Source organism: Anser anser, assembly GCF_964211835.1.
Source record: "Anser anser genome assembly, chromosome: 22".
NCBI classification, from domain to species: Eukaryota; Metazoa; Chordata; class Aves; order Anseriformes; family Anatidae; genus Anser; species Anser anser.
This window is the reverse complement of record NC_139743.1, coordinates 2,903,830-2,930,850: the sequence shown is the minus strand read 5'-3', so window position 1 is coordinate 2,930,850 and position 27,021 is coordinate 2,903,830. Positions and strand designations below refer to the sequence as shown.

At 43.0% G+C, this 27,021-nt stretch overlaps 1 protein-coding gene across 12 annotated transcripts in view; it reads left to right on the top strand.

Annotated features, from left to right (window-relative positions):
• Positions 1 to 27,021, top strand: part of CADM1 (cell adhesion molecule 1) — a 243,093-nt gene that overhangs the window by 85,149 nt on the left and 130,923 nt on the right. Inside the window, exon 1 of one of the 12 annotated variants that reach the window (XM_083808367.1) lies at positions 21,154 to 21,249. The exons of the other annotated variants lie outside the window; for them this stretch is intronic. Within the exon in view, the coding sequence (XP_083664493.1) occupies positions 21,216 to 21,249 (34 nt within the window). The 5' untranslated portion in view covers positions 21,154 to 21,215. Of the gene's footprint in view, positions 1 to 21,153; positions 21,250 to 27,021 lie in introns of those variants that run through there. 12 annotated transcript variants of the gene reach the window in all.

Sequence of the window (27,021 nt, the reverse complement as noted above, 5' to 3'; positions counted from 1 at the left end):
AGCGTATTGGTTTCTTTAGCAGATTGATGTGTTTATGTGCATGTAAATCTATGTACAACGAAAGCTGCTTAGCAGCTGCAGTTGTAAACGCACACTAGGCTTGTTGGACACGCAGTCTTGGTTACTGCTGTTGACACAATGAAGTAACTCCAGTTGGTTAGCACAGTTCTTTCCCAGGAAATACTGGAGGCTAGCGTGTGCTAAATTTTGATCCCAGAGGGGATTTTCTGACAAACTTGTCATCTTCTTTAAAGCACGGTGAATATTCTTAGCATGCCAACGCAGCTGTAAATTGAACGTGTCCTTTTGTATGCGTTGGCCCAGGCCAGTGAACTGGATTGCCCCTGCTCGTGCATGGGTGAGAAGAAGAAAAAGCGAGGTTGGTTGCCTGCGCTTACCGGGCAGAAGGGCTATCTGTCACTGTCACAGCCTCGCCCTGCCTGGATTGCTTCTGCTTCCGTCAGACAGAGATGAACGGTGACTGCTGACACCTTTGTGGAGTCTTCTTGGAGACCTATCCTTTTCAAAGCAAATGTTTTCTAGTGAATGAGGGGTTTAGTTTGCTAGTAATAACCCTGAAGAAGTTGATGAATGTAGCACTTCTCCCAGGTCAGCCTGTGCTGTCCGTGGCATGGGAAGGAGCAGGGCCAGCCACGCTTGCAGACGCTGCCCTTCTCGCAGCACAGTCATGTTCCCGGGCAAATTGTAGCTTTGTAGATCTTGGTTCTTTCCTACACCCTTCTAGGATGTGGAGCTCCCTTAATTTCTGTGGGAAATCCAGTCTGTGGTATTTAACAACTGTCTGCATAAATAATAAACAGATGAGTAAACTTGGGAAAAAACACCCCAAAATAAACATCCCAGGTGTCTCGTCCTCATTCACAAACCATCGTGTATCACATGATTCAGATGCATTTCCCGTCTATGGATTTCAGGTTGAATAACTTCAGCATACTTGATAGCAACACGAAAGAAACGGGGATGGCATGCAAAGTCGTGTTCTGTGTGCTGCCTTCTGCTCGCTGTGAGCCAGTCCTGGGACGGCTTTGATAACTCCTGCCTCTCGGATCCAAGGCTCTCTGCCCCTACAAGGTGGTGAACCACATCGTGAGGTGATTATGTGTATGTACATTGAAAACTAGTCTGCGGTCTCCCAAGTGTAAGAAAACGCTTCGCATTTTGCACTGGTACAGTTTGAGCCTTGCTTTGTGAAGTAGATGCATGTCTGATGTTAAGCTTCAATTGATATTGTCAAGCTATTTTTTAAACAGTTACACATGAAGAAAGCAGTTGATGTCCTTTTCGAAAGTTATTTCTCACTGTACGATGTGATTGGAATGAATGACAGACTACATCTAATTGCAGGCTGTGTTATTTAAACCTTCTGCAGTGGAGTTCACACCTGTTTTGTAGTTCCATTGTTACCTTTGCAGTTCCACGTTCAGGATAAATGTATCTATATGGGTATACTGATGAATAATTTCCCTTCATCATTATTATTTAATAAATAGTTAGCTCTCACCATCGTGTTCTGTTTGGTACTTGGCAGAGATTTTGGGAGGACATAGTTACGATGTTTCTGTACTCCCCTTGGTGTTTCTTCCCCTGCTGGTTATAAATGAACCATTGCAGCCCTTGCACAACTTCTGAATGGACAATGCAGTTCTTGTGCAAGTCCAGCGTGTCTCCCACTTGTCCGGGGAAGTCAGTGCTGAGGACTGGAAGATAATGAAGTTAATGAGTACACCACAGAGTCAGCAGTATTCTTGTATTGAGAACACAACAAATGGAAGATGATGTCCTTGGTTAAACTAATTTCATCAGAGGTTCGCTTTGAGAAGCACGGCTTTGTGTGAGCATGGGCTCTAGCTGCGCGCCTTGCTGCTGGCAGCGGGCCCCCTCGCTTGTACGGAGGTGACCTGGGCCGTGACCCAGTTTCCACCTGCGCTTTGACGAGCGTAGCTTTAAGAGGCCAGCTAGTTTGACTTGAAACTGCAAGTAGATTACTAAAATACATGCGCTTTTCAATAAAGGTGTGCTAGAGATTTATTTCAGTGTATCGAATTTTACTTAGTGCTTATTAGTCACTATTGTTAAAAATAAGTGCTCGCTGATACCGTTACGTTAAAGGTGAAGATGTTCCGAAGCGCAAGGAAAGCACGTGTTCGTAGGTGTTCATTACAGCTTAACTGCTGGTGTCATTCTTTCCAGAGAGCATTAGAGATCCTATTCTGTGGAAAGATTTAACCCCTTGAAAAACAACAGAGAAGACGGTCAAAACACTTGCAAGGTTAATATCAGTTAAGAAATAGCTTTTAAAACCAGGCAAGCTCAAAAGATGGCACTTCTTGAATAAAACACGTTTCTGCTTTTGAAAAAAAAATCCATCTGAAGAAATCACATTTTTCATGGAAAAGCTCAGCGATAGAAAGTACAGGTATAAGCACCCTAGATAATAGGAAGGGAGCTGAAAGAGATTATCTTTATTTCTGAGATAGGATCAGATGTATTAGATAATTTCTAATTTAGTTTTGAAAATCCTCCAGTTACAGGGATCCTGTAATGTTCCTTGTCAGCCTTTACACATGCTTAGCTGTCCTGATAGTTTTCGTATTTATAAGTTTTCTAACTATTAAGTTTAAACCTTCCTTGCTGAAGAGGCTTGTGCTGTAAAATTGCTCAATGGGATTTAAACACATGTGCAGCAAATTGCTGAGGGCTGGAGCACAGGTGCACTGGATATAGTGTTTTTCTTCCATTGACCTTAACCAAAGAAGCAAAAGGATTCAGCAAACATTGTTCCAGGTAATGTGATTTGCTGAAAAAGTATATATTTTTAAGGTGTTTGCTACAGAGGTCTAAAATTACGTGGACATTTTGCCGCCCTCAACAAGAAAAAATGCATCTCCAGTTAAGTTCCATAATAAAAATAGTGCTTTAATAGAGACCTTTTCCTTAAAAGCTCAAGTATTTTAATGAAACTTGCTTCATCGTAAATCAAAGCACTTACTGCTCTGTAACCACAAAGTCTGACTCGGGGCTGGCAGTTCTTTTATCTTGGTGAACAGTTCTGACACTGTTCGTCTGATTTGTTTCATTATTTTTCTTTCAGAATAGTACATCATCTGCAGAAACTAATTCTTTAGGTGTCAGTTCACGGATTCAGCAGTAATCTAAGCCCCGTGCTCGTGCTCCACAGCAGCACTGCACCGCGAGACCCGGAGAAGCGGTATTGATCCCCCGGTGCCTTAAACAGTAACACGTTTACAGCCCTCGCTCCTTGGATCCCTCCCCAAAACCTCCTCCTTCCACGGCCCGGCGAAGAGCAGAGGCCCCGTGCCCCCCGAGGGCTGGGCGAGCTCCCCGCGGCCAGGCGGGCGCAGCGGCCGCTGGAGGCTCGCGGCGGATCAATAGCAATTCTGTTATGGGCCAGATGTCAAAGCACAGAAATATGCTTTCAAATCCCAGGGACTTGCTGTGACAGCTAGTGTGCTAAAAGACATTTGCTTGGCAATCAAAGGCATTAATAGTGGTTTTTGTTGACCACCTGTTCGGGGGAGGTTTTTAATTACCTTTTTGGTTGCTGGCCAGCGTGATAATGCTGCTACATGTTTCCTTTCCTCTGTTTGGTTCCCCCAGCTTGAACACAAAGCAAGCATTAAATTGCCTTTTCAGAAGTGTTGAAGCCTTTGGAAGGGGCGGCATGCTTATTCCATATCTTAGTTGTATCTTGAAACCTGGGGTGACAGGAAGTTGAATTTCAAGGGAAAAGGCTAAGAATAGGCTTCAGGAGTAATTGGCAGTCTTTATGCTGCTCGCTTTGTTCGGGAAGTTTGCATGCCGGAGGATGGCTTGGGAAAGGCACTTCATTACAAGTGGCATGAGCTGGAAGGAGAAAGGACTGCTGGTGCTCTGTGTAATTTTTGGATGCAATCTTCTAATCTGAGAACTTGAAAATGCAGAGCCTGACACCTGAAGGGTGTTTATTCCAGTGTGGATCATCAACCTTCAGATTCCTGTTAAGAGACCTCTGTCTCCTGAGCTAATGCAGAAACTTTGCGGTAAGCTGTTATTTTCTGTGTGAACCAGTCAAGAGAAGAGGGATGAAATGCGCGCTGGTGAATGGGTTTTATAGATACTCGTTGACAGCAGCAGAGGATTGCAGCATTCTGGCCTTGCTTTGGGAGCTCTGGCAATGCTTTGCTCATAGATTTTCTGTGCTTTTACCCCAGGCTGTCTCATTTTCTGCTCACTTTTCTTTTTGGTATCTACCAGCTCATGTAGCCTCTCATTTGTCTCCTTTCTGATTCTGGAGGTGGGGGTGGCAGCAGTTGCACCCCTGCTGGTGGGCTGGCTCCGTGCTCCCTCCCTTCTGGCTTATCTTCAGGAAAAGCTGTGTGAAGCCCCCATGTTCATGGGCACAGGGACTGGAGGGGGTCATGCAGGCAGGGGCTGTGCAGGAAGGAATTGGGCTCAGTGCAGGTGTGGGGTCTCCAGATGTTTGAGATGCCAAATTCTGCTGACCCTCTCCTGAGCACATACAGTCAGATGGGACTTGGCCCATCTTGCACAGATTTTTCCATCAAAAATTAAGGTAAATTGCTGTCACAGAAGTGATGCTCTCTCCACTGCACCCCCTCCTTTCCCCCAGCTTCTTTGTCAAATTTCAAGGCTCGTTCCTGAGCATGCGGTTGCTGGAGATGCTGCCTACGGGCACTGACAGTAAAAATCCTTCTGCAAGGAAAATGGGGGTTCCTCCAAGCTGGACGTGAAGCAGACCCAAAACATTTTGGCTGAAAATCTGCTGTTCTCTGCCATGAGCGTGGGTTCCGCTACTCTGTCCCCTTCCTGCCCTAAGAGAAAGAAACCATCTGCCTCCCCAGGCCAGCCTGGGGTCAGGGCTTGTGGCGCTGCTTTATGCCGAATTTCCAAGGATTCGGACTTGCCACTGACCATCTAGATATGCTTTCCATGGTTGTAGCGGGCACCTTTGGAGTGCGGGTGGTCAAGGAGTGAGGAAGTGGAGATGCTGTGGCGGGGCTGGGTGGAACAAAGCCTCCCTGCCCTGGCGGAGGAGCTTCCGTGGGGCCGGGAGCCGCCGCTCCCGCAGCGAGCCCCTTGCCGCTCCAGCCTCCGCCAGCGTGGTTGTCAAAGCTGTCTTTGATGTGGGGAGAGGATAATTCTGACCTACCTCTGAGAGCTGTTAAGGATTAATGGTTACACAGGGCTTTGAATATGTCAAGCTTTATGTAAATACCAGATACGACTTTTTTATTAATACCCCCCACATGCTCTCAAGTAAATAACCCCTGCCGTGTGCGCGGTGCCTGAAGGCAGGCAGGGCAGCGCGGTGCCAGCAGCCAGGACATCCCATGGCAGCTGCTGGGCACCGCAGACCCTCGCCCGCGTGCCCCCGAGAGGGTCTGTGCTCCCTGCCTGCGCCCCACGGTGAGATTGCAGATGAACCGTCAGGTAGGAACGGAGCCACTTAGCACTAGGCATTTAAATGAGTAGGCAGTAGCCCTTGGGGGCAGGCTGGCTTGGTACCAGCTTTATTAATTATTACTTTTTTTTTTAATCTGCAAAAACAGTCATCCTCTGAAATGCCACTTCAAGGTTTAAAAGTAAGTTATATGGGATGAAAGGAGAGGTTTTTTTTTTTCTTTGTGCAGAGAAAACGTTAAAATATTCTGTCATTTTGAACTAAGTTCCATTAATTTATAACTTGGCTTACTCTTAATATGGGATGCTTAAAGAGGGAGGATTAACCTGTGGTTTATAGCTCCTCTGCCCTTGTTTATATGTGTCTGTAACAACAGACAAAAAAACCCTTTACATCTAACCTTTCCTGTATATTTCTTATATAAGGCTGTGTCAGGCTTTTACTGCTCCATTCAGGAACTCATTTCCAAAACTTTGTTATGCATAAGAAACTATGGAGGGTGGGAATTGACTTTTTGCCAGTTACTTACTTAAACTGAAGAGATCTTTGCATTCAAATTACTTATCTGGAGTGCTGGCAGGCTAATAAATTCAAGGGGCTGTTCTAGCCACTGTCAATCTCAAATGTAATCCTATTAAAATAATTGAGTATTTTCAGGGTAGAGAATTCCCTCTTCCTGCTGTCCACGGCACACAAGAGAAAACATGAAAGGCAGCCTGGAGTGTCCTCCGAATGTCATTGAGCCGACCCCGCGTGCGTTGTGTAATTCCCTTCTGCCAGGACTTGGCCAGCTGCAGCACGCCGTGGGGGCACAAAGTTTGTAACGCAGTAATGTAGGGCAGTCCGTACTCCAACTTCTTGCCTTTTTTTTTTGGAAGTGATGTCAGTGGTTTTGGCCTTGCTCTGTGTTTCGATTGGGCTAGTTCACCTTGATTACAATGGGAGACTTTTTGTTGTCCTCTGGGATTTGCACAGGGAATGCAAGGAATGTCAAACACAACCTGACCTGCTCTTTCAGGGGCCATCCCATGCAACTGCCAGCGTTGTGCAGTTAATTCAGGTGGGAGGCTACTAACCCCGTCGCAAATTCCTTTTTTTTCCTGATCCTTACAGATGCTGAGATAGGTGCTAGCAATCTCTTTGGCCATGTTTTTGCTTTTGTTTTTCATTTGAAAGTCAGATCGGTTCTTTGTTTTGTAGTGTGGCCCCACGAACAGTTGTTTCACCAGAGCTAGGACAATGGAAGCTCTTTGTGGTGATGCTGCTGTCGAAGCCCCCAGGACATCAAAGCAGAGCTTCTGTTGCTTTTTCAGAGATGACAGTTTCTCCAGTTTGTCTTTTGATAATCTTCAAATGCAGGCATGACCTGAATTTACGACATGGAGAAAGAAAAACGGTAGGAAAAATCTCTGAAAGCTTTTAAGGTATCTTTGACAGCAGTAAACTAGAGAAAATAAGCGCAAGTTCTTTCCTCTCCCCTTTATTTTTGCAGGTCACTTTAGAGGAAATCAGAGCAAATCCGAATACTTCAAAAACAACCCTCAACCCAATTTCCACCAGCAACCAACCAGAAGTCTCCTGCCATGCAGCCCGCAAACCTCAAATTCTCTTTGGCAGGCTTGTGTGAAAACCATCTCTGTATTACTTGCCACAAACAGGACATGGGTTTCATGAAGTACCCCTGATCTAGGAAAGTAAACAAATTTATTTTCCGTAGTATGTCGAATCACTGCCGAAGCTTTTACATGGTGGTGCAGCACTTCGGCACAGACAGCTGACCTGAATGTTTTCCTATCTTGGTGTTACCTTTGCATCCAGCAAGCTCAAAAGAGAGCGTTGTTTGGCTGGAGAGAAACGATGGGATGCGGAGGTGATTCCTGTTGCTTGTATCCTCATAATTATAAGGGTGTGATATTGTTTAGCCCAGTTTTTCTGCAGAGCATAATCTAAAATGTGTGCCCGTCTTGCTTTGTGGCTTGTGTGTGTTCCATTTCATCCATGAGCTTGTGTTACCTTGAATTGAATTGGTTTATGGCATGCTGTTTTCGGTAAAGCGGCAAAAGAAATGGTCACATAATTCAGCAGGGCTTGCCCTTGGAGTGATTTAGTTACGCTGGGTGATGGCTGAGGAACCTTATTGATTTGGAGCTCCCATTGGAGCTGAATTCGGAAAGCTTTGCAGCACCTGCAAGACACTCGCCTGAATAGAGCTACTGAGAAAAGCATTTCAGTTATTGGCATTGCTCCTAATGCATTTTGTATGTGTCTATACCACAGGGAGAAATGTGTGGTTATTGTTGAAATATTATCTACACAGGTTTTCAGAAGATGAAGAAAAGGCACTTTGCTGCAATAACTGTTGTGGACATGCTATTGTGATAATGCTTTGGCGTTTTTATATTGAGATGTGGCTCAATATATTTTCGCCTTGCTGTGTACATTTTTAAAAACAGTCAAGCAGAGATATTTGATAAATGGTGCTTTGAAGGCTGCTTTCTGCTGTCCAGTAATTTTGGCTTGAAACGTTTATTTGAATTGTTATTTAGTTTAATCTACTTGGATCTAGATAGTAATACGTATCAGCTGCTCTAGTAGCTGTGCTATGTATTAAGCATGAAATAACATTGATAATAGGAATCTGAGGGAATAAATGAATCTCTCTGAATTGCTTTATATTGGTAAGCTGATTTGGATGAACTCGAGGTAACAGATTTTTCTTTTGTCATGGCTTTGCAATGTATGTTGCGGTCTGCTGGAAGCAGCTCTAAATATGTCTTGTAGCCACCGTAACTGTGTGAGGAAATGTCCTTTCTGTGTGATGATTTTGCAGGAAGGTTTTATAATTGTTTTCCGTAACAGCACCAAACCTGTGGCTTTTTCTCAAACCCTTCTTCAATATGGCTCATAAAACTCCTTTAAATGTGGGGGGGGGGCTTTATGCAAAAGGCAGTTACTTAGCACTGGCCTCAAGGGAAATGGTACAGTGTGGAAAAACCTGGAGGTGAAAATAGGAAACCTGTGTTGTAGCTCAACATTTTTGTCTTGTTTTCTAGCTTTTCACCATCTTTTATCCTTACAAAACAAAATGGAGTTTGTCTAATCACCAAAGTTGCAGAGTAAGTACTTGTGTCTAGGGTGATAGTTGTCAGTGCCAAGAAATAGAATTGAGCAGAATTAAACCAAAACCTGATTAGTGACCTACTTACAAGAAGCAGGAGGTTCTTGGATTCTAGCTTAAGTAAATTCCAAATACTGTATTTAATTGTTTCTCCCTGATTAATAACATCTAAGTATAATATCTGTCAGGATTTTTAAAACAAGGAAGCAACTTTAAAGCATTACATTTACTTTACCTTGGGAGAACTTAATTAGCTGTCAACCACACTGCACATGAATGGTGACTTTTGAATGAAATTATCAAATCTCTATTCCTGAGGCATTTTTTCACCCTACTTCCACAATAGAGGGGAACAGGAGAGATTTGTTTAGGTAGAAGCAAAAGTAATTTTAGGAAAATGCTTTTGTGCATGCGGTTTTCTTGTATTAATTACAGAAGCATATAAACGTTCTGTTCCTGTGTGAAAGTGAGTGACTTACACAGAGGGGTTATTAAATCAGGTTGGAAGTGCACTTCCAAGCAGGTACAAGATTGTGGCCTTGTGGTTCTCCATTTAATGGGCTAATTTCTTATGGGATTGAACTTCTATCATTCAACTGCATACCACGGTAATTTACTTATTTTACAAATGCAATAAATAGATCAAAGCCAGCAAATCAGTTGAACAGTCCTAATTTAGAGCTCCTTGCTTTTGCCATCACGTGATGGCAAAAATGTGGCATGGTTATTGGGAAATTTGATGCATTGGTGAAGATGGTGAAGAGAGTTGAGGACATAGTGGTAAAGCAAAGGAAAGCAAAGCAATTTGAAGTATTAAAATATCTTAGTGTTTTGATAGGTTTGTTGGCAGTGATGTGAGTTGGTGAGACAGTGTGTGAGTATAAACAGCTTTACTGGAGCATTAATGTTAAATATAACTTGCTTCTTCTACCCAGTGTGTGCCTAATGCTAGGGTGAGCATGTTATCCAAATGAATTCTCTAAACCTGTGTTTTAAGGACCAGCCTCTTGCCTTTAGGTCTGATGGATCTGGTGATCGTGTCCTTCTTCAGTGGTTTCTCACCAATGTTCTCATAATGACTAAAGCAAACACATGGATGACAAAAAAAAAAAAAAAAGTAAATTAAAATTTTTTTTGCTAAAATGGGGATATTTGCATATCCTTCAGAAATTTGATGCATGCCTACCGTGATAATCAAACCTCCAGTCATAGCTTAATTATATGGTCTGATTTTAGCGTGTTGGTTTTTCTTCCACCCTAAGAGCCCTGAACAAGAAAGAAATCTAGATACAGCAAACATCTCCTGAGAGATGTTTGTTAAATGCTCTTGTAGTGCTCTAAGCTTGGTGTTTATCGAGAGGCGAGGTGATATGGCACTCAGTTTTAAGTTCTGGCTGTATTGGAACTTAGAGTAAGTTCTAAGGTTCTTGTATGGGTCAGGTACCACGAGGCTATTTCTGTGTGCTACACTATGGTTGTGTTGTATGAAGTATCTTCTGTCATGGTGGCATCTTCAGGTTTTATTTTGAACTGTATTGTAATTCATCTGTTCGCGGCGATGCGTGTGTTTTGCAAAGCATATCTGTGGCTTCTCTAATCATTCTTGAAGAAATGTTGTTCTGTCACCTTGTGAATGATCTGAGAGGAAAGTTTGTGAGGCAGTGTAACACGAGCTAGAAATGCTCCAGCCGTTTATAAGTGATTATATTCAGTCCACAGTGTCCAAGCACCATAATGAATGAAGTCAGTACCACTAATGGCACTGATAAAAGCAAATTCTACCTTTATTTCCTGTAGTCACTACATCATCTCGACCAATGGAAGCCATAACAGGATTTTCACACAAGATGGGCATTAAATTGGTGATGATGCGTGAGCTGCTCACATCTGCTGGGCTGTCACTCCCGGTAGCTGGCGCTTCTGCAGTTAACCTGTGTTTAGCTGTAACTTCATTCTTGGTTTGTTTCTTAACTTGTTTGATTATATACTAAAACTGATTCCTTTACATCTATTATTTACATGAACTATGCAACACTGTCTCTAGTTTAAGGCAGGGGCTGTGCATGGTGTAAAAGCCTGACCAAAGTGATACTGATGTTTGCTGGCAGTGGATGGCCTCGCAGCGAGCGTGAGAAGTGCTCATCTCATCTCTTGCTGAAGTGGGTATGGGCATTACGAATCTTTTTTTTTTTTTTTTTTCCCTGTTTTCTTAAGTCTTGATTTGACTTGAAAATGAGAAGGCCTTGTACTGGTCATTGGGATCAGAAATGCTGGAGTTGTATTTAGAAATCCCCTCTGATGTGCTGAATCTTGATTTTACCGTAATTGTTACTGCTGACTTGAGGTTTCTGAGCCAAGTGCAGGGGTACTTGCAGTTCTGTTTTTCTTTTTTCTTTGAGGAATGGGTGGGTGGTATTTGACTTGTGTATGCTAATGCCTTGGTAAACTTCTATCCTTCATCCCATGACTGAAGTCCTCCTGTTGTCTCAGTGGGGACAGACGTTTGCTAAATCTGCTTGGAAATGGGGACGTGTGAGACAATAAGGGAAAGGACTGTTCTGGCAAAAACTGAAATACGTAACGTTGGGGTTGTTTTTTTCAATCCAGAACTGCCCTTCAACTCCACTGTCACAAGTCTTTGCAGACCTTCTGATTGAGCTTCCTTGCCTTCCAAAGCAATATTGAGAGAAACTGTAAAGTGCTCCCCACATATTTGTGGCAACTTGTGACAAACAATTTAAAATTTGGCAGATGTAACAAAATTGTTAGCTGTATCCTGACACTACTTCTGGGGCTTAGGAATGTGTTTTTGTAGCAGATGGAGCTATTAGTTAGCTGTGCTATCTTGAAGAATTGCTTTCCCAGGTAATCAGCTCTGCTCATTTAGGATGTCGTTTCCCCACCTCGATATGTCAGCCGAGGAAGCAGGAATGATTAATCACTGCGGCTTGGACACTGCACAAGAATAACTGCGTAGAGGGAATCATTCTGTGGAGCACCAATGCCACAGGGAGTTTAAAGTGCTCTGATGCAAAGCAAACAAGATGGAAAAGATGACCGTGATGCTTCCTGATGGCTGTGTGTCAGTGCATAGAGTTTCTGTGGCAACCTGAAGATTTGCAATTCATAGAAAGCCTGGAGCGAGACAAAACTTCTAAGCCCTGGCTGTCACTGCTGTGGAACGGGTGCCACCAACACCTGGCAACCTTCTTCCATTGCTTGCTTTTCACGCTTGGCAGAATAAATCATATAAGAGTAACGTGCACAGTTAACCCTTCTTAAAATGTGTACTTTCAACATTTCCAATTAATCTTGTACAAAAGAAAGGCTTCTGAGAAGTGTTTGAAAAAATAGCATTTGCTATTGATCTTAACTGCAGCCTTATCGTTGAAAATACTGCTTTCTTGTGGACAGATCAACAACAACAACAAAAATAATGTAAAATAAGCAAATCTGTATTTCTTTTGGATTAGACTGAAAATGAGGTGTGGTTTTTTTCAATTACTAGTATTCTTAAATTGCCAATAAAGGTTAATCTTTCTTCTTTTCTCATCTAGCAGATCTCAAGCTCAAGTCTTTTTGACGTCTACTTCTATTTTCATTTAACCTCTTTAAAAGTAATTTGGAATATTTTTGCAAGACTTGGTGTTGTGATGTACAATATAAACATAAGGTGCCAAAGGTTCCTAAGGTGCCTGGGATTTGTGATATGAAAGGGCATCAACTTGAAGTAGGTGGAAACCACTAAGCGAAAGCTATGGTAGTTAATACCGGCAAGCTTAATCTTTGCGAAGCTGTCAACTTGAAAAACGGACACTGGAAACTTATTAGCAGGACTGCTCTTGTTAAGTGTTAGTCTTCATTGCAGTTTGGGCTGTACAGCAACTGGTGAACTCCGAGTACAAAAATTGTAGCAGCATTAAACCTTTTGTAGTGAGTTTCATGGTAGATGAGTAGTCTGGTGTGAAATCTGAAGGACTGCATCACAAAGTTCACCCGTGGCATTTGGTATAAGCAGGTTGCCCTGGTGTCGCTGGCGCTGTCTCAGTAAGCATGCAATGAATTGGTCAAATACAGTGGTAGTGCTGGCAGCTGTGCTAACCTCACCTCACAGTGGATGCTTCCCAACTTTATCTTAAAAAGTCACTGCAGCGTTGGAATACCTCTTCCAGAAACTTGCTTTGAGGGCCCATTTGGAAATGTAGTGCTTCCTGTGGCTTCTTGAGGGATTTTTGTTTTCCCCCTCTGAGTGCAGTGCTGGTGTCTGCAATGCACATCTGTCTGCACTCGCTGCTGGTAGAATAACAAATTTGTTTCCTTAGCGTAGCTTGAGGCTTGTGTACCTTTGCATTTTCTGCATTCTCTGCACCTAATCCTAGATGTTTCCAAAGTTAAATAAAAGGTCATGCATATTTTATACATCTGATGTAAGCATGTTATTCTGTACTTACATAAAGACAGACCGAGTAAGAAGCTGCATGCATAGTAAGTAGGATAATATACTGCTCAGGGCTGGTTGTTTTCTGGAGTGTGTGCTGGCCCCAAGGCATTGAGACATTTAATTTGTAGCGTAGCAAAGATATTTACCTTGAAGCATGTTTGTGAACCTTATCCATACCTAGTTTAGTCATGTCTGTTTCTGAAAACATTTTTGTTTATTTTCAAAGCACCTAATGCCTGTAGCAAAATTTTGAAGTTAATTGCCTGGATATATACTGCAAGGAAAATGAAGTGTTACAAGAAGATAGCTGTAGATAGAGGGGCTGAGAGAATAACCTCGGGGCATCTGCCTGTGAGCAGACATGTAAAAATATTAATTTTTGAACTTTTGACTTCAAATGTTTTGTGTAAAAATGTTTAAATACTCTTTCTATCAGATTTGATCTTTTGAGTCACAGGACCTTGTTGTGGTTGGCAGAGCTCGTGTAACATATTTCTTTTTAAATGATCTCTGAAGTTGTCAAGTACTTTTTTATGAAAGTGCTTGATGGAAAGCTGTACAATTTGTTCAGGCAGTAGCGTAGAATGAGTTGTGTTTTTTCAGTGGAAACTGAGTTGGTTTTTTGAAACTGTTAACATTTAGGAGAAGGCTTGTTGTGTGAGCGCTCACAGGAATGGAAGCACAGCTTCTTCTTTGTTTTTGCAAACAAATGTGTGAAAATACACGGCGGAGTACATGTGCTCAGGTATGGGCTGGGGCAGCAAGCTTGTTTCTTGAAACTGGAAAGTTATTCCTAAAACACAAAATAAAAACTACAGGGGTGTGGGCTTTGTTTTTCAAGATGTTTATATGTCAACTTTCACAATTTGTCTGCCCCCTCCTCCCCTCATGTGTTGCCATTATGATGGATGAATTTCTTGGCTACTGGCTCCATAGTTGTGACTGAGTAGGAGCATCCTGACACGCAAAATCACAGCAGATTGTGGCTGAGTCATAAATGACTGAACTAGTTAGATTATCACTTCCTACACAGGCTCTCTGAAGTTGTCCTGAGAATCCAAATGAAGGGAACTTCCACTGGCAGTGGGAAAAGCTCTGAAGACTTTTATGCAAGTACACAAATAAAAAATAAAATTAATTACTGACTGTTACTTCTGAATATCAGAATGGATAACCCAAGCCTGAGTGTTCCTTGCAGGTGACCTTGCAAACCTTCTGTGGGCTGCAGAACTTCTTTTCTAAGCAGTGAAGATGCCTTTGAAGGCCACATATTTCTGGCAGTGACTCTGGAATTGTCTTGAAACAGGTAGTCAGATACTGCTCGAACATCAGCTAGCCAACAAGCAAACAGCATTGTTCATCAAGATTAACCATTTACATGTAAATAATTCAGACCTAAGAAACGTATCTTTAAGAGAAGTATCTTTAAAAAAATGTATCTTAAATTCTGGGATATTTCACGAATCAAGAAGGATTGGGCTGCTCCAATGAAATTCTCATGTTTCAGTCTTGAGCCTCGTTCCCCGGGGAATGGGGAAGCATTTTTCACATATTGCTGAGTCCGTTTTTGACCCTAATAAGGCAAATGGACAAGAAAAGAAGAGCAGCAGGGATATGTCAGATGAAAAATTAAGTGTTTTGAAATTGATTATACGCTGCAGCAACGTGGTCGTCTTTCTAGTAGGAAACTGTAAACAAAACAAATTGGATCAATTACCTCTTTCTTTGCAGCAGCCATTGCAATTAGTGAGCACCTGGAGTGCAAAACGTGTTTCCCAGGTGGAGTCAAAATAAAACGCTGGGTGGCCCCAGGCCTCGTGCCTGCACCGGCTGCGCTCGCCGGCACGGGAGCAGCGCCGCTGCCTGCTGCTCCTCACCAGCTTGGCAAGGGCTGAGCTGGCGCTGCTCGTGGCGCGGCTCCGAGACGTGTCCTTCAAGCCCAGGTGTGCTGCGTGGCAGCTTCAATCAGCATGGTCACCTGCTCAGGGTACATGGATAGGAAATAAAAAACAAACCACATCGTTTCTGCGTGTGGTAACTTGCAGGCAGCCTTCAGCAATCAAGGTCCCTTCCTCAGTGCATTTCTGCAGCGGTTTCCAGACAGGCGTGGTTCAAGTTCTGCACGTGGCTAGATGTTTTGCCAAGCCTGGGACTTGATGAAATGAGGTGCCATGTTGGGAAAATAGTTATGCTCGCAGACTTGAGTCCATGAAGTGTACCTTTAATAAGAAGTGTCACTTGTCAAAATAAATGAGCAAGATTTTTATTGCATGTTCATTCGCTTGTAAAATTTGCTAGTCTGCAGTGGCTCTTAATCATTAATGTGAATTAGCCAGGTTCTTCTGTAGTTTAATTACTAGTATGTCATGTTTACATTCTCTCTTGATGAACTAATGGTTACATTATATGCACAGTTTCATTATAGGTAATGGGCAAAATAAAAAATACCAAAGATGTGTGTAGATGCTGTAAAGTGCTTAATCTGTGGAAGATTGAGGTGTAATTGCAGCTGGGGGCAGAAGTCTGGGTAGGAGCTCTGGATTGTCAAGTCCAACCCTGTAAGCTGTTCATAGCGACTGGAGGACGATGAACTATCCTAGTCCAGGGCATGTTATGCTCCTGTGCAGGAACTGCTGCTCAGTACATGTGTCTCTGATAATACTTGTTGCTTGCTTGGGATTCTTCTTTCTGTTGACATTATGTTGCTTTGTGGTGGTGTTTGACTGTATTATTCCATATTCACAGCTTGTTTCTCATAGCAAGGTTTAATTATGTTGATAGGCAAAAGCAGGAATGCTTTCTATTGTTTCTTACTTCATTGTTCCTTGAGGATTAATGAGAAAATTGGCAGAAAATTGACCAGAGGTACAGACTTTTGAAAGGATTTTTTCCTTCTATGATATTACTTACAGCTTTTCAATAACTGTGAGAGCTTTTAAGCTATGTCACACTGTGGATATGTTGTATGTTAATTGTTTGACTTGGTTTTTATAAGATGACTGAGCTACAGTATTTAAACAGAATGGCAGGTGGAGCCATAGATAACATTGAACTGAAATTCATTGCGAGAGATGTACTCCTACAGATTGTCTGAAATTTAGCTGTGGCTTTACTCATCTTCTTAGGTAAGTAAAGCAGAGCCAGTTATGCAGCAAGCTCTGTGCCTGGAAAGTTGGTCTGTTGGAAGCGTAGCCTGGCTGAGCTTTAGAGGTGGCTGCCAACTCGTCCTCCAAGTGGCAGCAATTGTACTGCCTTTTTCTTCCTTGACCTCTTGCTCAAAATGAAATTCTTAATTGCTAAGAAAACTGAGTCGTACTGTATGTTGTCAAGGAGACAAATAAAGCCTGTTGAACTCACAGAAACAGCATTAAAGACATTGGCATGTTTCCTCTTAGTTCTATAAGCGAGCGGTTTGTGACACTGAAGTTCTCCAGATGTTATGTACAGCTGTTGCCTGAACAATATAGATTTCAAAATGACATACCTGAATACAAAAAAAGCAACTTTCTCCTTCCTCTTATCTGTGCTCCTAGGGAATTCTCTATTTACCTTGGTAATGCAGGCTTCTAAGTAGCTGCTCTTGATAATGACTATGTAAGAGCAGACAAGATGTGCAGAGGTCGTAATTGGAAAGGGAAATAACATTTAAGAAGTGAGAAACTGAAGATGCTTTCCATATGGAATAAAATGTAATCAACCTTTTAAATGCAAGGAGTGCTGACTCCTTCTTTGGGCAAAAAATAGTCTGTAAATCACCTGTAGCAGTTCTGCTGGGTAAGTCACCTTGTTACAAATAAATGGAAAACGAGGCTTAGCGTCCAGCATCAATTTATTGCTTTTATATTTTCAGTCATGTTATTTGTTTACCTGCAGCTGAGAGGATACAAGCAAATTCAGAAATGGTGGTGTAGGAGAACTTTTGTGCTGTTTTCCACATTCATAATGGTGAGCATGTTTTGTGTTCGGAGCACGTTTGAGGTCTGAGCACATTTGGCTTTGAGCTGGTGCTTGTGTGCGCTAGTGCGAGCGGGGAGCACTGAGCAGGTGCTGCTTCCCTGCTTGCACACGTAGGGCTCTGCCTCTCTGCAAGGCACTGAGAAGGTGCAGGGACTCGCAGTTCTTCTAAGAATAGTTATTTCTGGATTTACTTGCATGAATGGATCTAAATGATTTCCATAACAATTGTCTCTGGAAATTCCAGTACTTGAGGAGTTCTTACTGTTTTTAAGTGAAGAGACAATGAGGTAAAAGCAGTTTATGCTGAAGCAGTTGCTGGTCCATGGCTAACCTTGGGGTAGGATTCTGGTGTCCTGACTTTACTATTAGCAAGTCACTTTCTTCCATTGATCATTGAAATAAAGGGTGTTAAGGGCCTTAAGCTTCATATGGAGCCGTTACAAGACACATCAAGAATCTAACCATGGAGGTATCTCTGAGCGATGGACGATCAAGTTGCTTAAAGTTCAGATGCTCTACCGCAGTTTGCTTGGATTACATTGAAGGTGGCTTTCCACACACACACCTGTCTTTTATCTCTGGGCTTGGAAGAATCCAGATGCATGCCCGTCAGTGTGTCTGCTTAAATTAGAGGTGACAAATTATTGATAATTAGCATTGCTTTTTGTTTTACCATTGCAAAATGTGAATTTATAAAAGCCAATTTATTTTTATCTTTGGCCTCAGGAACTCCAGAGCAGTTGTACTTATTCTTAATTGCTTGTTTTATGGGTGAAAATTAGGCTGTAATGTGAACTGCAGTGTGAGGAGACTTGGTTAGAACGCTTGCAATGTTTGAATGGCAAGGAGAAAAAACAGTGCTGAGGTTTGTCTAATACTTCACAAATTCCAATTTTTATTAAATTTAACAATGCAACCATTTCTAACCATTCTATAACTAAATATAGTAATGAAATTTTATTTGAAGTCAGGAATGTTATCCAGATATGACTTGATGTGTGTAAGATACTGCACATCAATGGAGTGGTACAGATTGTGTTAAATGGGCCTGAAATAATCTTCAGGAAAGAAAATCGTTTTCTATTCTTCTTGACACAAAGTGTTTGTCACAGATATGCATTCTTATCCGCATCTTGTTAGTGAAATCATTATACTTTTCATTACAACTTTTATGCAAATATGCTGGTTTTCCTTGATTAGGTTTGCATGAACACGCTGTAATTACAGGCTGAGGTGATATTAATGTGTAACAATTAAATATGTAATTACTATGTGTAATTACAGCTAGGAGAGCGCGTTGTAATAGCCCGTGCACCATGCCGCCTCACGGGCAGGGTGTCGCCCACAGGAGCCAGCAGTTGTGATTTTATGCCCATTTGTACCAACAGATCTTTCGGCAGAGATATCTTTAGGTGGAAGGGGCTGTTATAGCTGTAGACACGCAGGGTTTTACCTGCACGCCTCCCACAGGAGCTGCAGGGCTCCGGGAGCACACCCGGTGGCCCGGCCATGGGCCTGGTCCCTGCGTGGCTGGCTGGCGTCCTCGCCTCAGGAGCTGGCATTCCTCGAGCCTCTTCCTCTTCGGGCAGGGATTTGGCGCACACAGCGTTTCCCTCTTCCTCCCCATCTCCTCACAAAGGGAGCCAGCGGCGGAGGAGCCTCGTGTGCCCCCGTCTGGCTTTCCAGAAAGCTCTCCCAGCTCGCGTCCCACTGTCGCTGCGGTGCTGGGCGGGTGCCCGAGGACGCCCTGCAGCTGCGGCCTCCCGCCGACGGGCACCAGAGGATGGGTGCTAGCGCAGCTCAGGGCCACGTATTTAAGATGTGACATGATGCAGGCATGATAAAGGCAGATCATCAGCAAAGGTCAGGTATATTCCATTTGATATCTGATACATCCACAGGAATAGATCTGTTCCTGGTGGGAGGAAGGACTTGGTGCCCAGACAGGGGGGTTAATTTTTAGCTTCAGCCTGCTGGTGCAACTCGTCAGTTCTGCTGGGCTTGGGGAAGGTTTTGTTAATGTGTATGGGGAGGAGAAAGAGACCTGTGCCTGGGAGGTATTTTCAGCCTTCCCGTGCGGTGCTTCCCTTTCTGCAGACGAGCAGAGGCTGTGAGGAGAAGCTTCGTGCTCAGGGACTCTGGGGCTCTGCTGGGGGTCCACGAGAGCTCTTGCTGAGCCTTTCTCTACCACTTAAAAACCTGCTGTGACTTGGAGCTTTGCTAAAGAGAATGACTTAAGGCTAGCTCTTCAACCACGTCTTCTGGACGTGCAGGAGTGCCTGTTTTACCTGGCTCTTAGGACAGCTGGGGGTTGGTTGGTTATGTATATCTAGAGATGAGATCTGTTTTCCTCTTAGTACGGTTTTACTCTGATGCTGTGAGGATGATTTTGCTTTAGCTCCTTTCCATTGATGTGTAGACCAGGCAACAAGAATGCCTGGGGGGTACATCTTGAAGAGGGCTACCATGAAGCAGATAAAATGGTAATACTTTTTCTGCTGGAAGAATACCAATGAGGGACTTGAGGAACCTCCTCAACTGAGGTTTTCTCTGTACTAGAAAAGTAGCCGAGGAAGAATACAGATCTAGCCCAGTTAAAAATGCTCCCGATACCTGCATTGCAGTGAGGACACAGCCTAATGGCTAGGGTTTCCGAAACATAAGAAGGAAGAAAGTTTGAGGTGATGGGAGTTTCCTGACAGTGTCCTAATACTGCCTTGTATGAACGCTGCACGCACGCATGTTCCTGCATGGCGTGGGGGCTGGCTTGTCCTGATGCAGCATCGCTTCGTGGGGGACGCAGGAACAGAAGTGTCTCTGGTACAAGGGATCAGTCTGTGCTGTGGTTGCAGACCCCCCAGTGGGAATTTTTCCTCTGTATGACGCTTTGCTGTGTCTTCAGTTGGCACTGGCAGAAAGAATATACCTGCTAAAATTTTCCTCTTGGAACAAAGTTCAATGGTCTTTTCCAGGGGATTAAGTATTGAGACATTTTCAGATACTGAGGATATCCATTTCTTGCTCTGAGCGAGTTTCAAAGGGTTTGTTTCTATTTGTCAGTCCCTGATGGGGGAGAAGGGATTCCATGTCAGCAGTTGTGGAAATGTACTTTTAGAGATGACTGAATGTAATTAAGAGATGTGTTGGCAAAGGCATGTATTTAAACGTCTTTGCTTTTTTCACAGAATCCTTATTCAAGTGTTCCTGTAGCTGTAATTTCTTTATTTTTGGTTTGGAGTTTGGGTTTTTCTGTCAGCTGATAATGCAACAAGAGCTTCTCTGGTGGCTTTCTTGGAGAGGCAGCGCAGCCTCTGCTTGTTTCCTTCCCGCTGCCTTGCATCCCAGAGCTTGAATTGTGATGGGATTCCTAATGCAAAAGCACAACTTGCTATCTGTAGCTTGAAGAAATGAGTTATTGTGCCAGTAAGAATTGTTTGAAGAATTAAAATTGACCCATTTCCTTCAGGCACAGCGAAGTTAATACTCAAGAGTGTTAACATCGTAGGAGTGATTTGAGAAGTATTATTCATCAAATCCCTGTGCTAATATGTATGTAGGTATAAATAAAAAGGCCTCAAAGGTTGTTTCAGTATTTATTAACCTATCCTCTTCTTCAGGGGCCTAACGTGGCTGCAAAAGCTTGGTCAAGGCTTTTAGTTAGTTGTCTGTGCGCTGTTTCCCACTTCACTGAAGCAGAGAAACCTCTTCCAGGAAAAAAGGCTGTGTCAACCCCTGCTGCAGGAAGCTGCCACCTTCTTGACTACTGTTGCTTACTGTGCCCGTCTCTTGTTAATGGTGTCCTGTCCTGAGTACTACTGTCTGCCAACTTAGGGCTGTTGTCATATACCGGCACAAAACCAAGTAACTTCCAGCAGTTGCAGATAGAGTTCCTCTTGCTGCAACCTGAGCAGCTGTGGGCTCTGGAGTGAGCCGCAACTGAGGTGGTGCCCGTGCCATCACCAAAACATGCACAGAAGCTCAGGACAGGTCTGCTCCTGTGAAACTTTATGTGATAGACAGCATTAGATCTTGCACTTTTAATTTTTCTAAGATTTAGCTTGGAGCTAGGGTCTGTATTCGCTGTATTTTAATACTACAGCATAAAAGCACCATTTTTCTTTATCTAGATTTTTGCATGTAACTTACTATATTTGTACTCATTTTTATTTTTTCTCTGTTTTCTTTAGGTAAGTGGATACGATTTGAATGTTAAATGTTCTGCATTGGACAGCTGCTGAATCTGGACGCTGGAAACCATGAGCCAGTTGTCAGCTGAGAGATGCTTCCTTAGTAAGTCTAGAAACACCGGACGGCGAGAGCTGTGGTGTCTCCCTGCAGCACGGATGGGGGTCAGCCTTGTGTTGGTCAGAGACACTCACCTTCTGGATGCTGGCATTTTCGGTGGCTTGTTTGGATAGGCAGTGGCCTTTCCTGTCACCTGGGAAGTGCTGATAACTTTGGGTGGCAGGTTGCCTTTTTTTTTTTTCTTTAAAGCATCTACAGTGGTTTTTTTTTTGTTTTGTTTTGTTTTTTTTCTTCCTTTCTCTGGGATTCTCCCACTTGGTTGAGGAGAGGAGAACTCACACTTCCTCTCTCACCACTGCTATGAAAACCCATTTAGTCTTTCCCATACAATGATTTTTCGGTCTGATTTTTTCCATTCTATGCTTAGGATTGTTGTTCTTCAAAGAGTAAATTTTAAATACAATTTGATTCCTTGGCTTGGGAGTGTTCTTCAGCTTAGTGTTGAAAGGGAGCATGAGGTAAGAGGCAGGATTTTCTTTTTTTTTTTTTTTTTAAATAATGCTTAACCTAGAATTAAATTCAGAGGAGTGCCTGGAGAAAATAAGATCTGTGATCAGATTCTCAGAATACTTTTTTGTCTTATCTAATAAGCAAGAGAAGCTAGTAGAGGGAATTATATGCTGGAAGGGGAATTTTAATAGCAACAGATATGCAAAGAAGAAAGCATCTCAAGTGAATAAAGAATGCAGACTGGTAAATGACAGATCTTTTCCCTGTTTGAAGAATGCAACTGTTTTGTGGTACAACCTAAAACCTGGCCTTCCCCACCGGAGCTAGAGAAAACTCAGCGTCTACCTTGAGGTTCTGAGGTTGTGAGAATCCATAGTTCTTGCCTGTTGATGTGGAAGCCTCCCAACCAGAAATAAATTAGGATAAAGTAGCAGTTCCAAAACCATTCTGTAGCATCCTCACTTCTGATTGCACAAACCTCATCTATGTAAACGAATTTGTTTTGCAGCCCCACTTCTAAGGGGTGATACTTCTGAGTGATACACATCCATAATTTCAGTTCAGTTACTTATTGGAGAGGACGTTGCATTTTAATGCAGGTACAATCATGATCAGCTATCTGAACACAGGGGGCAGTTTCCTTCTTTTACTAATGCCAGGGCATGTTACAGGAAAATACTGGGAGTTGGCTGCTCTCAGAGTCTTTTTGTCTAAGAATCCAGTTAAATACCAGCATTTTGTCTAATGCCTGGAGGTGTCATTTAAGCAGCTGTGTTCTAGAGGCAGGGCTCTGGGGAAAACACAGGGTTGGCTTTTCTTTGTTTCAAATGTGTTGTCATAAGTTGGAGTGTATGCAGGAGGCAGTCTTACAAGATCTGAGTACTATTGGCAGTTGAGGAGCTGGTGCCATTCAGGGTCAGTTATGTGACTGTACTGTAGCTAATTCCAATTAAAGCAGAAAGCATTTTCAATTTTTTAAAAAAGAAAATGTTAAAAGCTTTAATTTACTGCAGTGAACTGTGGCTCATGGTCTAAGCTGGGCAGACAAGTCCCATTGTGCAGGCCTCCATGTTAAAGTAACACAAATTCTGGTTTTCAACGATGCGTGTGTGGTGACATAAAGGACTGAATGAGCCAGCCTGTGTAGTTGCAGGTACTGGCTAGGGGCAGAAGCTGCGAGGTGCTGTCCCAGATGAGCTGCCCTCTTCAGCTCTGGAGCCACGGACTGCTGTGCACAGGTTGCTGTTTTCAGCCAGGATGCTCGAGACGTGCGGACGGTGAGGCTCAGCAGGCTCTGCGCGCCTGCCTTTCGTATGCAAAACCAGATGTGTGGAGTGGTCTGCTAATTAGAAGGGAAAAATGGGAATGGGAGCAAAATAAATTATCATTCCAAGTAGGAGCCATTTAGTAAAAAATACTTGTGTAATGTGTTAGAATCCCTTTTTTGAGCAATAACACCCTCATCGTTGTATTCAAACACTGAGATAAATGCATCAATCTAAATTCATGATTTTGGTTTTTTCATATAGTTGCTAATTATTGAACATAACTAGTTTATTCATAATTTCTTTTCTCCTTCTGCTTGATAGCCTTAATCCTGTATTTGTGCGGCTGTCATTCCCATGGTAACAGACTAGTTTCTGAAGCAGAAGATTATTAAATACAGAATAGTACATTAAAATAATGTTAAGGTTCTGACTTAGAGACTTTCACATGGGGGCAAACTTCAAAAAAAGAGAACATTTTTACAAAAAGCAATTTACTTTGCCAGTAATGTTCTCTATTCCCATAGCTATTACTGAAGAGATTTGAGTAACAGCCTGCTCCCTCGCAACCCATCTCCTCCTCCCGCTTTGCAGAGAAATCCTAATCTTGTGTTTGTGTCGTCAGTCTGTTTCCATGGTAACTGTCACAAATGTATCGTGACCTCACAACAGGATGGCAAAGGACGAAAATGCGCGTTGAGAGGCGGTATTAAAAATGATCATCAAAAACAAAGAAAAACCTCAAGCCCTGGTGGGCGTAACAAGACATAATAGAGAAAAAGGCAATGGGGTTGTGGTACGCTGGTCTGGTAGCTTGTATGTGTACATATATAGCCACAATTACTTTGCCTCCTGATCTTGCTTTGCAGAAACTTTCCTATAAAACCATGTTAACACTCTATTTATTCCATCGCCTTCGTGGCAGTGTCGGGTGTCCAAGGTGGCAACAGTACAGCAAAAGGGTGAACAGATGGTTTCCTTTAACTTGTGATTTGAATAGCAGGGCTGACAGCTGAATGGGCACGCTACCTTTTTGTAGTGTCAAACGTTTACCCTTTTAGCTTCTGGAATCTGTTTTCTGCCATGGGTCATATATGAGTGGGGACAAGGCACTAATTGTGGCTTTGCTGCAGCATGGAACCCTGTAGAAAGCAAATTTGTGGTGATCTGCAATAAAGGACTTCAACAAGGTGCATTTTACACGTTTACAAAAACAGATTTTCATTAATTAAAACTGAAGCTAAAATTTGAAAGAGGATTAGGAAGGATTAATAAAGAAAGGTAGTGAAGAGGCTTGATTATCTGCCGTGGAGATATCGGCTGAACATGTCGCGGATGATGAGATGGAGTAGAAAATTTGTGCATACCTGGGATTGGTGGATGTGGCAACTTCTGATGCTCTTTGCTCATTTGTGCTGACCAGGCTGATGCGGTAAGTTTCCCAAAGAGAAATTTGCCCCTGTAAGTGCCCTGACAAGAGCTGCTCCTCTTTTCCTCTGCTCAGAGCAGGTGGGAGAGAAGCTCTTGGCATAAGGTAACGTGGAAGCAGGGTTGGGTGTCCCTGCTGTCAGGACAGAGGCTTTTACTTCCTCCTTTTGGAGAAGAAGCACGTTGTCCGGGGGTTTGGTTTTGGTGATCTGCTTTCCTTGGGATTTGAGAGGGATGTTAGCAGGTACATTTGAAGGCATCTTGCCAACGCTTTCATCCTGCAGCCAGCAAGAGATGACTTTGGCTGCTGCTGGGCTGTGGTGCTTGCCTCTGGTGACTTTCCTGGAGCAAATGCATCCGCTGATGTCAGGAGCACGGAGCCGTGCTACCACTTTGACAGCCTCTTTTGTGATTCTTTTCAGAGCCCTCAGTTAAGATAGTATTATTGGCAATTTTGGTGTATCATGATGGCTAGCAGCGCTAAGGAGGGGTCTCCAAAGGGAGGTTCTTGTTCTCATCCAAGGAGCTGTGTGTACAAGTATGATCCAGCCCCTGAGGGGAGGGCTGAGAAGGACCGAGGTATGCCGGCTGGTCCGCGCAAGTGGGGTTTGGAGCAAGTGCTTGTATTACACTGCCTTTGAGCTTGACCATTTCCTAAATACCAAGCATGTAGCACACAAAGATGATAAAAATAGAGAACTACATACAGAAAGTTACTGCTGCTTGAATGCTATCTTCATTTGCAGATGCTTAAAGCAGTGAAGCCATGTAGAGAAAGTGTGGCTGTCTGCATACTTCATGTATTTTTAATACAATCCTTTATAGCACTAATAAGATCTTTGTGCAGCTTGAGCTTCAGCAAGTGTTGCTGGCCACACCGAATAATAATCGGTATGTGTACACTAGATTTTTGCAGACAGCTGCAAACTTTTTCTGTGCACGCTGTGTGGCTGTGGATGCGCGGTGCCTGCGTTCCTGGCTTGCCCCTCGTGCCAGCACGCAGCGAAGCGATGTGCGGCCACACGAGAGGAATTCAGAATGGGCCAGGCTGGGGCGAGGGCGGGGTGAACTGGTCTGAATGGAAAAAGCCTCTTGTGGGCATTTCCAGCCGTGTGCTGGGGTGGTGCTCACAAGAACAGCATCGCCTTGATGCCTTTTTTTTTTTTTTTTTAATCCCTTTTTTTCTCTAGGAGTAACATGTAGGGCTCGATTGATTTGTATAACATGTGCTTCAGTATTCCCTTTCTCTTTTAAGCAGTTTCTCTGTCCTCTTACTTGTAAAGAGCTTAAGCATCATTTTCCTCTTCAATTGGTGATGCGGGAAGAGTTGAGCACACACAGATTTCTGCGTTCCATAAACCATAAGGTCCTGCCTGCAACTTAAATCTCTTTATTTGCTTTGTTATTGCTTTTCACATATGTTTGGTTATAACAAACAAGTTTTCCCTCTGGAGATGGACTTTAAAAAAAAAAAAGAAAGAAAGAAAAAGGGGGAGAAAAAAGGCTATAAGGAAACATTATCAGAGTATCTTGTTTCACTCTTCGCCTTAAGAAATACTTGACTTCAAAATAAAATAGCAGTAGGTCTCCTAGTTTTTGTACCTTTCCTTTGTTCCATTTGTAATGTGTGCTGGCTAACTTTTGTTTTAGACTACAGCCTACAGTGACTTCACAAGACAGTTTTGTAAAATGATAGTGCTGTAACACTTTCTTCAGTGGATTTCGATGTTTCTTCCACCACTGACACGTTCCTGTGGCAGCTTCCACTTGTGTGGGAGTGTGCATCCCCTGTGAGTATCCTTCATAGGTGCATGTACAAGAGGGAAATGACAAAGTTAGCGAAAAATATCCTTTGAAAGTAGGGCATCTTCGTTTCTTGTCTCTTGCAGAGCTGCTTCTGTTTTGTAACTGTCGTCTTTTCCCTCCCTCCCCAGCCAGCCCTCTGCCTCGTGGGTAATTTATGACCGAGTTCACTGAAATTCTGCATTTGGCTGATACATTGAAAAATCCATTTGCTATCAATGACTTCCTTTAATATAAAAGGAAGTAGATTTATGGGAAGAGGAGCACTGGCATCACAAGTACCCTTTATCTTTCCTCTTTTAGTTCATTCACTCCTAACCTGTGTCTGTTTGAACCAGGAGCATTATTGGTGTTCTGAAAGATTAGGATTTGAAACCGTAAATTTAACTCTGATTTCTGCCTCCTGGGAGATAACCTGAGGACACGGGGCTTCAGTTGCATTAAAACACAGAGGTATGCTCCCTTCTGTGCTGTGCCCATTTTTTAATATTTTCTTGAGCTTTTCCCATTGAAGATAGAGGGTGAGGAATGAAAGTCTGAACTGGGAAGCAATGATTTTTACTTTTAACTTGATTCTTTCCCTGCTTTTGTGCAAAAATATGATGGGGCTTTAAAAATGATGTAATAACTGACTTTTAAGGATATAATCCAAAGTGAAAGTCACAGTTACGACCTCTGAATGGAAAATGTTTCCAGAAGTCGGTGTAAATCTGCAGTAAGTGGTAAGGTGGTGTGACCAGCAGCCGCTGAACCCATGGCACCGGAGAGGCGATGGGAGACGATGGGCTGAGCGCAGCTACCGAAAGGTCAC